Below are 12,823 nucleotides of genomic sequence, written 5' to 3'. Positions count from 1 at the left end.
ACTGGCGCCACCGGGCCCTCTGACCACCACCAGTAGGCAACGGGTGAAGGGATACGAGATAAACAGACATAAAAAAAACAGTTGGAAATGAAGCTTGTGATTATTTATTAAACACTAAACAGATTATGTAACTGAAAAAACCCTTAAAGCTAGATTAAATATTGTTTTTCTTGTCCTAACTGAAACCTGTATAGCTCACTCACTCAGTTGCCTTTTCAGCTACTTCATTGAAGGGACAAATTCATGATAAACTATTGATTACATGACTTTGTATCTACATCTACATTTCTATTGCATTCAGTGTCTCACTTTTAGAGTTTCTGGGAGCCTCCAAACATGTCACGGTGATTCCATATCAGAGTACAAATCACATATTGCTTTTTCCAGACTTGAAGGTACGGCCGCTATTACAAACCTACTGGGCTATTTCAGTGTCATACTCTTCTAGCTGTGTCTGTGTATTCCAGAGAGAATATATTCCTCAGCTTTTATGTGGACAACATCAAATTCATTTCACAAAACTTTTGTGATGCCAGTCAGATTTTTACATATTTCTGTGGTGTTGTGAGTGTAGTTCAGAGAGTTTGCGGGCACACCAGCTAAGGGGAGAAAGAATTGAAACGTCCGGAGGGGGACTGGAGGCCGACTGTGACAAATAGCTGAGGCTAGTAGAGCATCAAGCATCACACCATGTGGTTACACAATGTGACTCCCACCACCTCAGGAGACTTGAGGTGCCTTCCACCTCCACAAGATGGGTGTGTTTGGTGGCTTTGGATAAGAAATTCAGGAATATACTATGCTGTTATTCAAATACGAAGGAGCGTTTACATGTTTTGTGTGCTATCCTATTTTTCTGCTAACAGGTACTAAAGTAGGGTATCGACCATTCAAAAAGAAGAAAATAATGCTAAAAAACCTGACCTACAGGTACATGTATACTGTATTATGACATAATTAATATCTTTTAATGATAGATTCTTATTGCTGTTAATATCGTAGAAAAGCATTAGTCACTCTCCTCAAGTCCTGCTTCCTTGCAGATGTGTTTATTCGCCACACTTATTTTACTCTCCATTCGTATTTGTGTACTCCGGTGATTTAGATATGTCCAGTTTCCCGTTGGTGATTTACATAAAATAGCGTATCTCTTTAATGACTCACTTCCCATCTGTTGTTTGACTCAAAGCTATTTGTTTTCAGAACCTCCAGTCACCATCACCAAGCTGCTGGATGATGTTCATACAGTGGTGGGTGAGAGGGTGGAGTTTGAAGTGGAAGTGTCTGAGGAAGGCGCTAACGTCATATGGTGAGCTAATTTACCCTTCGGTTCATTTTGAGTTTGAAATTCATCAATGTGCTACTCAGCTAATAAAACTCTCTGTATAACGGAATAAACAGTCCAATGAGACAATACGTTTCAGGCCTCATAAAGCAATGCTGACGCAGCTCAATTTTTTTAATTTTTACAAGCTAACATAAAAGATACTGGCTAATAGTGTGTAACTGAGGTTTCTGCATAAGGACACTCCAACAGAGTCATGGCAAAAGGACAGATGTCAGTTCCTAAGGCTTTACATTTTAAAATTAAATACTGTAAATACAGCGAGATATGAACAACAGCACATGACATATTACAACATATTATGATCTATTTCTTAAAAACTAAAATGCAAAATCCAAAATGCATTGTGTGAAAAGCAAAGTACCCAGTGATTCAATTCCTCTTAGGGCGAATGTTTGCAGCAGTAACTTGAAGTAGCTGTTTTCCATACGACTTTATCAGGCTTTCACATCACAGAGTTTTGGCTCACTTTTCAATGTTACTTGAGCTCATTGAGGTTCATTGAGGTTATTGATGGCACAGCGTTTCAATCAGGTTTTCTGTCTTCTGTCCTGTCTTAGTTTTTCAAGTATTGTTTCTGCAGGTCTGCTTAAGTTTGATTAAATAAATGATGACAAAGTGTAATATGTCATGTTTTGCTGTTGTACTGAGGTTGTATTTATATAGTTATATCATTTATATAGTTTATTTATTTATATAGCACATTTAATTACAACAGGAATGTTGACCAAAGTGCTGTACAAGAATACAAAATACCTATTAAAATATCTTATAATATTGATAGCAAACATCAAATATGAATTGTCAAATAACTCTCATATTGTATTAAAAGCCAGTAAATACAAATGTGTTTTAAGATAAGATTTAAAAAGATTGGCAGTACGAGCCAGTCTGATGTGTATTTATCTAATTTTACAACCTACTAAGTAATAGGTGGACTTTATTTCTACTGTGACTATACTTTGGCTAACTGCCCTCAGCAAATAAGACAGTATTTACCAAAAGCAATGGTGGAGATTTATCTGTTTTGTCACTTCAGTACTGTAATGGTTTATTATTCCAAGATGGTGTGATGAAAAGCTTTAAAATAAAGATTTATCGGTGCAAAAGGTGTAATGAATAACAAACCCCCCCCAAAACCAAAACCATTATTAGTAAGCATCTATCAATAAGCTCAACCAAATTGTTATATGAAACATTGCTATTAGCTAAACATTTTGCAATTGACTCTAATATCATTGTCTAATAATCTTCTCCACAAAAGAAGAATCTTTGTGGCTTTTATTTTATTTTATTTTAAGTTTCTTTGTTGTACAAAGCCAGACAGTTTCTAGGCAAAATCTACAAAGATGTCTTTTGGGTTTTTGTTTTTTTGTTGAAATAATACACAGCAATCAAAGCTGTCTGAGCAATTAGGGGAAGCCTAGATGGGCTGTTAACTGGGACACTGTCTTCCTTGCTTCCTTCTTGTCTGCACTTTTTTGGACGTGGTTATTCCACTCAGAGATTTTTAGAGAGCCAAACTAAAAGATATGAGTATGAATGCATGCATTTTTTTTCTTTGCTATACACAGCTTTTTTTGGTACAGATATTGTACACAAAAAATCCTCACCTACTGCACAACTTTTTCCCAAAGCCTTTTGACTCCTGAAGGATCTCACTATCTACAACACTGCCAACATCTCAAGTATCAGTCCCTTTTCTCGCGTTCCTGTGCTAAAGTATTTCAGATGTATATATGTGTGTGTGTTTTCTTCACAGGATGAAAGATGGAGTGGAGTTGAATAGAGACACTGCAGGTTCAAAGTACAGGTTAAAGAAAGATGGGAAGAGACATATTTTGATCATAAATGAAGCCACTAAAGAGGATATTGGAACGTACTACGTCTATACCAACGGTGGGGAGTCAAAGGCAGAGCTGGAGGTTGAAGGTATTTGTCCTCCAGTCCACCAGTGCTTGAAAACTTGCTATCCAGGCTAACCGGGCTTATTGACAACAAACGGGGATCATGAAAAGCAAATAACAACATGATCATATATTATTGGAGCAATTAAAAATTAAACATTACATAATTATTAATTAAAATAAAAATTAATAATTAAAATATTAATGTTCTTAAATTGCAAAGGCCATGAAATCTGTGGTGCTGTTTAAAGTTTACAGACATGTATTTCCAGTATGACTCCTCAGTTAGAAACAAACTTCAGCACATGTTGATGTTTTCCGTCCTGACAAGCATGAAAAGCAACAAATTAGTCATTACTCATGTCATCATTAATTTTATTTCATTAATCTCTTGTATCAGTTGTATCACACTATTCGTCATACTAATTTGGTTTTACACCTCCAAAATTGATATCAGGCTTCAGATATCAGGCACTTACACGCTGTGAGTCAAACGAGTCCCATAAATTGATTATAGTGTGAAAAAATCTGTGTCCTTCCCCCTCAGATGAAGGATAGAAATACAGAGAAAAAATAGTATAGTTATAGTAACTGCGAATTAGGTAGCTGATATAAACAAAGTACTACAGTCAAAGTGGCTAAAACCAGCATGGCTAAAGCCTATGAGGTAACGAAGGAATGCTGGATAATAGTTTTCCTCTCAGAGGCAACACTCCCCGTTTGTTGTCAGTGTTGCCTGTGTCACCGTCCAGTAATGTGACTACTGCTCAGATCTACTGTGAAGAAAGAGATGAGCGTGAAAGCAAAGGTGTTGATTTACCAGCTGATCTACATTCCTACCGTTCACTTGTGGCTGCAAGCAAATTGCAGATATAAGAAAATTAGTTTCTTCTGTACTGATTCTGGGATCTTCTAGGTCATCCAGAACTCAGAACTGCTACTCCATAGTGGTGGTTAGGGAATCCGAGTAGGATGGGTTCTTTCAGATAAAAGATGACCAGAAAAGCGGGTTTGGGGTGTCTCTGAAATGGTTTACAAAATGTATGTATGGATTAGTTGTACTAAAACGAATGCATAAAAGGGGGAAAATGGCTAAAGACACGTTTTTGCGATCATGTTTATTGCTGCGGTGCAAGAGGCAGCCTAACATAGGAGTCTGTGGAGACTGACTCAGTTTTAGCCTCAAGTGCTCATTCACAGAACTGCAGTTTTGACGTTTGTGCAATGGTTTCATTTGGGTGTGGAGGTCGCTGTTAGTTTGTAGCAATGCCAGCATAGGTATATAGTAGAGTTTTTTTCTTTTAAAGAAAAAAAGGGGGAGGAAGCGATTCCTCCAAATCCAACGTTACTTTATAAATACTTGGTAATAATTAGGTTTCTAATGGGTAGTTAATGTAACTCAACACTAAAGATTGGAAATGGGAACACACAAATAAAATCCAGGAAGTTGTAATACTCAAGCGCAAAACTGTAACATTGTATTTGCACTAATTTTGCATGGATACACTTAATTAATTAGGCTTTTTTTAATTAATTAAACTTTTGATTGATCTTTGTGGTGCAGATAAGGAGCTGGAGGTTCTACAGAGCATAGCCGACCTGACAGTGAAGGCATCTGAGCAAGCTGTATTCAAGTGTGAGGTGTCTGATGAAAACGTGACCGGAAAATGGTTCAAGGATGGTATCGAAGTCGAGGCCAGCGATCGCATCAAAATTTCACACATTGGAAGGTATCGCTATCAGACTCCAGTGGGTTGATGTTCTGTTGTGATAAAACTGTTGTTTCCAGCTTGGCTACCTATCATGTACAGCTGCACGCATTATGACAACAGCAAACACACACACCCAGGCTCACAAAATCATATAGCTATGACAATAAACAGTTTGCTACATGGCTTGGAAAACTATTACCAGAGGGCTTTCTTAGTTGTTTGACCCATTTTTTGGGGATAGGCTGCAATCTGTAAAGCTCTAACCTCTAAACACATAGACACGCTCCCTCAAACACTCACACATGGTCACACACAAACAACAAACAGACCCCAAGGGTCTGGGTTTTCTCTCAGTAAGCCCTCCATCAGAGCTGCCTATGGAAGGAGATATGCCAAGGTGACAGCGGTCACACAAGGTGAAAGCCATTTAGTAGCTTTCTCACTCTGCGATATTGTCTCTTGAAGTATGTTGCTAGGGCAACTGTCCTTTGCATAAATGCGGGTCATAACAACTGCTGTCTCCTTGGTAACATCTGGCGACATGTCCCCAGGATCCACAAGCTGACGATCAATGATGTGAAGGCTTCAGACGCTGGAGATTATACCTTCGTTCCTGATGGCTACGCACTTTCTCTCTCAGCAAAACTGAACTTCCTGGGTGAGAGCGACGTAAAAATCAAAATACCAAGCGGTTCTTCTGAATTCAACCTATAAGTTGCAAATTTGAATCTTCCTGATCTGTTTCATTTTTCCCCACAGAGATAAAAATTGAATATGTTCCACGACAAGGTAGGTGCTTTTTTAAAAGACAAAATTCATACTTTATACTGTCGTGTATGACATTATTGAGCTAATCAGCTGTTGAGAAAATATAGCAAATATCATATAAGATGCCACTGAGTGACCCTCTGAACAGGGAAATGGTTAAAATGTCCTTGTGCCCTTTTAAAAAAATCAAATAGTTGATCATTTATTGTTAGTGTAACACTCTTATTGATTGATGCCTAACCGTACGTTATAGTTAGTGGGACAGATTCTGTCTATGTCAGGTTTTCATCTATCCCAGAAGCACATCAAGGATTTCATTTCAGTTTTTTAGCGCAGACATTATTATATGCTTTGGTAATACAAATAGACTGGGTGACAGTTATCTGGGCTATCTCTAATCTTCATATGTGCAGGTTTTGTTTGGAGCTTAGCTCTGGTTGCTGCACTTATAATGTCCCTGAGCCATAAGAGGATTGGAGGGACTGAAAACCTATCACTGAACTTAACTGTATTTACAGTTTTTCCTACTGATAAGGGAACTCTGCTATTGTTACTCATACTATGCCAAATAATAAAGTAATAGGTAAACAAAAACAATTAAAACACAGAAGCATTTTACTATAGCAACTTATATTTTTTTATAATGGGTCCATGAGGTGGAGCATTTTCTGTAATTTTAGACATAGTGACAGATGTCTTATTGGCAGATTTACTTACATTTCTTAATCATAAAACTGAACAATACTGGTGAAATTGCACTTCCTTTTTTATTTAACCACACTCAGACTGATGCTTAGGTATGTCTGTAGTGCACTTTGTTCCACCTGCAACAACACCCTAGAGTTTACAGACGTACCCTGGAGTTCATTTATACATCCCTGCAGAAAGGTGTGAAGTTAAATCACAACAAACTGCTTTTTAGCTGCTGTTAAGTTGCTCTTTGCTCTCTGTTTTGTTCTCAAAATTGTGTGATCTTTTCATAAAATGCAACACAAAAGGCTCTTCTATGAAACAATTTAAAAATATATAATGAACTGAAGAATGTGAAAGTTGAAAATGCTCACAGCTCTGGAAAGCCATCGAGTAGACAAAAGCTCCAACTTGCTTGTTTGGCTTTAGGCAGTATAGTATGATGCTGTTCCAAATGTAAAACCCCCAAATCCCTCTAGTGGTTTTTTTTTTTGCCAGAGTCCAAAAAGACCATATATAGAATAAAAAAACAGTAAATTTAGTCTTTGTGCCACCTTTGAGACACCTTGAATCTCAAATATAAAAAACAAAAAAAGAACCAACATCATTGTTCTAAACTAAATGGTCTCTTTCTTCCTGTCTTCATCTGGTCACAATGAAAGATCCTCCCAAGATCTTCCTGGACACCGGTAGCTCCGGCGGCAAGAACAACATTACGGTGGTGGCTGGAAACAAACTTCGCCTGGACGTTCAGTTCACAGGAGAGCCGGCCCCCACTGTGTGCTGGATGAAAGGAGACCAAGTGAGAAAGAAATGGCTCTTATCCTTCACCTCGCATCACAAACGCGTCAGATATTTTATATGTTCTGCGTCAATCAGAGTACCTCGCCGTTAGTCATTAAACAGCACAAAAGAAGAATGAAACAACACTAGAGTGGGACGGTTGAATCACCTGTCTTTGTGGTGGCTGTCGTCATGCGACACAGTCCTCTTCAGCAATCTCCTTTTGTTCTGTCTCTCACTCTGTGCTGCCCTGTGTGGTAGGTGTTGTCCGAGGCTGAGGGACGGGTCCACGTGGAGTCAGAGCAGAATGTGTGCAGCTTTGTAATAGAGGGGGCGGAGAAAGCGGACGAGGGCCAATACTCCATCACGGTGACTAACCCTGTCGGCGAGGACAAGGCGGATCTCTTTGTTAGAGTTGTGGGTCAGTGGCTGTTTCTTACTTTTGCCTTTTTCTTTCCTTGATCCCTTTCTATTACTTCTGTCTGACTGAGGGCAATAGTTCCTCAGAGTTTGAGACTGGGTCATGGTAAAAAAAAAAAAAGGAAATCCATAATTTTCAATAGTGGTGCCATCTTTTAAAAACTCACATCATCTGAATTTTAGGTCCAGTGTCTTTGCAGCTTCTACCCACAACAATTAACATATTTAAAAAAAACATATGTTTTTAGACTTTCACCTCAGATATTGTTTTTCATTAAAATACATACTGTAAGGAATTTGTCTGTCTCTTAATAGAACTAAGAATGACCAAGACATAATTTATATAATAAATAATAATTATCTAGTCTCTAGTCCAAGATGGATTTTAGGGTAAGCAATGAATAGAGAGCAGTGGATGAAATTACTTAAATAAGGGACATAGAAACATTTGATTAATAGTTTTTAAGAGTCATAAAACACACAGAATAGCTTGCTCTAACATGATTTGTAATCACCACTGATGTAATTTATTCTACAAAGTGGCAGTGTCTATATAGAGGTAATAAAAAATGTAACGTTTTTCATTTGTGATCAGTGAAACATATGATGGCTTTACCAGTGCATTTGGTGTTGACTCCCTAAATCACATCTGCATGTTGTCTTACGTACTGTACTACATCAAAAACCTCAAACGCTCCCATTTCTCTCTGTGTTTCATCTCTCCATGCTTTCAATTTCTAACTGTAACCTGCCTCTCCAGATGTGCCAAAATCTCCTGAGAACGTCAAGTGCGCATCAGTTGGCGAGGACTCTGCCATCATCACATGGGACCCTCCCGCCTTTGACGGTGGAGTTGCCGTTAAAGGTACCCCTGAAACATGCAGCGTGTAATATTCACATCTGATGTCTTCCTCCCAGGAGAAAAGAGGAGTTTAAATTCCATTTTGTTTATTACATTGCAATATTTTTTTCTAACTGACATGGAGCTGTTTTTAACGACTTCACCGTATGTTGATCCTGCTTCCTCGAGGGTACCTGATGGAGAGGAAGAAGATAGGCTCGCCCAGATGGACGAAGCTCAACTTTGATGTTTACGAGTCCACCACATACGAGGCTAAGAAGATGATTGAAGGTGTACTCTACGAGATGAGGGTGTTTGCAGTCAACGACATTGGCATCTCTCAGCCCAGTGCAAGCTCAAAGCCCTTCATGCCCATTGGTGCGTTGCCATTTGTCATTAGCAGAATGGTTAATTAACAGAGGCTTTTCACACAATGCTCATTTTGAAGCAGCTTAACCTACCTTCCCATCCCATTATACCCCGTATTAACGTATTAATTAGCTCTTGTCTCTCTCAGCCCCCACCAGTGAGCCCACTCGTCTCACAGTAGATGATGTGACAGATTCTACCTGTGCACTCAAGTGGCGTCCTCCAGAGAAAATCGGAGCAGGTGGCATCGATGGCTACATCATTGAATACTGCAAAGAAGGAAGTAAGAATAACCAAAATGGATATCACTTTATACTAAGGATTTATTTTGGATTTGTAAGCTATAACTAACGACATTAGATAAATGTCAGAACTTTACAAATTGGGGATATTAACAGTAAATTGTGGGCTAATATATATTTATGCACCTTTGAGTTAGCTAGCAAGAGGAATTCATACTTACACCTGCTATTCTGAGTGTATGATTGTTTTCCGGCTCTCAATCAAGGCTGCATGAAATGCTCTACACGTGTGAAACACTTGTCACGCTCAGTGGTTGCCATCTTGGGTATGCAGCAGAAAGGAAGGGGCCACTAAACAATTTTAAGCAGGTTAGATAATCATTACAATATAAATGCTAACAGTGATATTTGCATCTGTTGTGTTTTGTGTATATACATGAATTATGTATAGCCAGAGGCATGACAGGCAGAAGATAGTGGGATGATCACAGTCAAACATTAGAAATGTTATTTCCTGAAACTGAAAAGTTTAACATGTTGGATTTAACACAACATTACCCCGTTGAAATTCATTTCCTTTACAAGTCAACTCATAATGTACTACATGGCACTGGGATTTTGCTGTAGAAACACAAACAGAGAGAAATGGAGGCTACAAGCCTGACTACTTGCTGCTTTTGTTACCTGTCTGCTGAGCTTTATCGTCACTCTTGGCTAGCTTTATGTTAGCATGCTGTTTGAGTAGATGCCTGCAAAGAGCCAAAGTTTTGGAGTATAATATAGTTGTTTATGTCCTGGAATTTCTTTCCGATGGAAAAAAAAAATCCATATCACTGCTCCTCAAAAGCTCTAAACCGCTCCAGCATTTTTCTGTTGTCATGCACGAAAAAAAATCAGCTGAACGCAGCACAAGTGTAGGAAGAAGTCTAAGGAGCTTGGAAAGAAAAGCGTTGGGACTTCTTTAAGTTGCTTGAAGACGTTTCACCTCTCATCTTAGAAGCTTCTTCAGTTCGCACTGCATTACTGAAAAATGTAATGTGATTACAGTAACACTGAACACTGGAATTTAGACACATTAGAAATCAGTCGTGCAAATGAGATTCTTCAAATCCTGGCAACCCAAAAATTATTCATACAAAGAGAACGATTGATCATTTGCTAAACCTCTCTGCCTAAAAGTTATTTATTATAGGAACTGTAATGGTCATGATTATTCCTTCGGTTAAAGTAATAAATGAGTGATATGACAAATCCTTCTTAAAACAAACAAACAAAAAAACATGACCAAAGGCAAAAGAAATCATGTGTTTGGTGTAATGTGAGAGGTACTTATAGATGCTCCCTTATTTCCCAAAGCATTGCCACAGCACACACATCCGCATGTTTGATTTGGCTCAGATTTTGCACCAGATGCCCTTCCTAATGCAACCTTCTCATTTATCCAGGCTGTAGGAGTACACTAGCTTGTGACCCCCTGAGAAAAGGCCACCTGAGGCTGGATTAATGTGCGCTATAGAAAACTGTCCAACTTTCTGCCTACTGTAATAGCAATCATCATTCAGCTATTTACAAACTGTATGTGAGTTTTTAAGATTAGTAGGTATAAGAAAAAAGTTTGAGTGAAGACGTATTTGCCAATGTGCCTGTGTGTGTGTTTTAGTGTTATTTGTATATCTGCCTGTTCACTGGTAAGCAATATTTATACGTGATTAATTTCTCAGCATTAATCTCAAAGTTACACACTAATCCTGGTTTTCTGATCTGTTTCTTCACTATTCCTACTATTGCTTTTAGGTGACCAGTGGGTGCGGGTTAATGAGGAACCGGTGGGAAATATCCATTACAGGGTGAAGGGACTCCCAGTGGGGGAGAAAATGCTATTCAGAGTGATCGCAGTCAACATTGCCGGCCACAGTCCTCCTGCCGTTCTCTCCCAAGCCGTCACTATCCGAGAGATTGTGGGTCAGAAACAAGCTTTAATCAAACACAGCATTTAATGAACACATTTGTTTAACAGCACTAGAAATATTTAGTGTATTCAGGGATAGACATCATGTTCAGCAACCATTTAGGATAAATCAGAGGGGAAAAAATAATTTAGCTACTATAAATTTACTGCAAATATCGGAGATTTTTAACCAATAAGAGTCATTCATTTCTACTGTAACCACGCAAAGGAACATACAGAAAACCTAAAAGCTCTACATGTTTTACATTTTACATATCTACACACCCCCACATCACCCACTCTTTCACAAAGTTAACTTTTGCTTCTCTGTGTCCACCAACCAGAAAATCCAAAGATACGCCTGCCTCGGCGTCTGAGAACCAAATTCATCACACAAGTGGGCGAGAAGGTGAACTTGGTCATCCCCTTCCAGGTGAGTCTGGTTTTAGAGTTTTAGCTTTTACACTTCATTTGCAATATCGGGAAAAAAAGAGTGGACAATACAAGGTGCTCTTATGTGGTTTTTGTTTGTTTGTTTATTGTTTAACTGCATAAAATGCAAATGAACAAGGTGCAGTCACAGGCAGTAAACAACTGTAAACAGAACACCAGTCTCACTCCTCATGCAAACGGCACATATTTCCTCTTCAAAATACAAAAACAAACAAAAAACAGAAATGAGATGTAAACAATCCTAGCAAATATTAAGAAATATACAAATGTTAGAACAGTGGTTCTCTAAATGTGGAGTGGGTTCTCTGGGTGGTTCCAGCATTTTGAGTTTTTGGAAATATGAATTTTTTTGTATGTTTTTATTTCTGTTTATTATTTAGGTTTTGATTCTAGTTCTAGTTTGTTTTTATGGTCCCCTCAGTGCTTCCTCTGTCTCATTCTGCGTCTTCTCCCATCTGTTACCTTCACTCATGTCTCTGTGTTTTCTTTGTTGCAATTATTGTTACTCATTTGGAATTTTTTCGTCTCTTTGGTTTTACATTTAGTTTTACTAAGAACCTTCTGTCTCATTGTATAGATTTGGTTCAGTTGTGTCTTGTTACCCTCCTGTTTCCACTTTCCCCTCTTGTGTAGAAGTAGTCGTGTCCTTCGCCTCAGTCTTTGTTTATCTTCCCTTGTGCGCTCTTTGTTCTTTCCCTTAAAGTTTATGGATTCGTTTAAGTTTTATGTTGCAATTTGCTGTGCTTTTGGATTTCTTTGTTAAATACATAAATATAAATAAAAGGTTTGCTTTTGCTACCTTCTGCCTGCTTATTGGAGTCCTACATTTGGCATGTGCTCAGAGTCCCCAAAGGTGAGGGACAGATGACCATGAAAAAATATGGAGTGAAAGCAAATACGGCTTGTTTTCTCATAAAGTTTAATGATTGATTTTTGGTTTTGAATCAGAGTAAGTGCGGGGATATATGAGTAGACAGTGAGGGTTGAGGAGAATGAGATTATGTTAAAGGAATAACAGCCAAAATACAGCTCTTATGTCTCAAGGCTAAAATTCTGGTTTTGAGGTATTTTTTGAGTTCATTTAATAGAAAAACAGGATATTGTACTCATAAATATACATTAATTAATGTGATGTATGATTATGCCTTTCAACAAATTGATGCAATCTAATAAACTTGTATATAATAAACTTAAATAATCCATTAAAAATACATAGGAGCAGGCACTGCTTTGTGAAAGCTATCACGTTGCCCTGCCATCTTGACTATAGCACCCGAGATGGACACTGCTGTTCTGCTTAATTGTGTTTTATATGTGTGGCTTGAGACCAGCTGCATATGTGGTA

The 12,823-nt window shown here is 38.2% G+C and overlaps 1 protein-coding gene across 1 annotated transcript in view; it reads left to right on the top strand.

The window, feature by feature from the left end:
• Positions 1-12,823, top strand: part of mybpc2a (myosin binding protein Ca) — a 39,116-nt gene that overhangs the window by 15,511 nt on the left and 10,782 nt on the right. Inside the window, exons 9-20 of the mRNA XM_085454930.1 lie at positions 1,204-1,309; positions 3,108-3,277; positions 4,817-4,982; positions 5,516-5,622; positions 5,724-5,753; positions 7,085-7,224; positions 7,467-7,626; positions 8,386-8,490; positions 8,656-8,844; positions 8,984-9,118; positions 10,872-11,039; positions 11,370-11,458. Coding sequence (XP_085311056.1) covers positions 1,204-1,309; positions 3,108-3,277; positions 4,817-4,982; positions 5,516-5,622; positions 5,724-5,753; positions 7,085-7,224; positions 7,467-7,626; positions 8,386-8,490; positions 8,656-8,844; positions 8,984-9,118; positions 10,872-11,039; positions 11,370-11,458 — 1,565 coding nt within the window. The remainder of the gene's footprint in view (positions 1-1,203; positions 1,310-3,107; positions 3,278-4,816; positions 4,983-5,515; positions 5,623-5,723; positions 5,754-7,084; positions 7,225-7,466; positions 7,627-8,385; positions 8,491-8,655; positions 8,845-8,983; positions 9,119-10,871; positions 11,040-11,369; positions 11,459-12,823) is intronic.

Source organism: Copadichromis virginalis, linkage group LG4, assembly GCF_057382275.1.
Source record: "Copadichromis virginalis isolate Kocher_CV1m ecotype Utaka linkage group LG4, C_Virginalis_male_GT1.1, whole genome shotgun sequence".
Taxonomy (NCBI): Eukaryota; Metazoa; Chordata; class Actinopteri; order Cichliformes; family Cichlidae; genus Copadichromis; species Copadichromis virginalis.
Note: the sequence above shows the minus strand (reverse complement) of the source record. Positions and strands in the feature narration are given on the sequence as shown.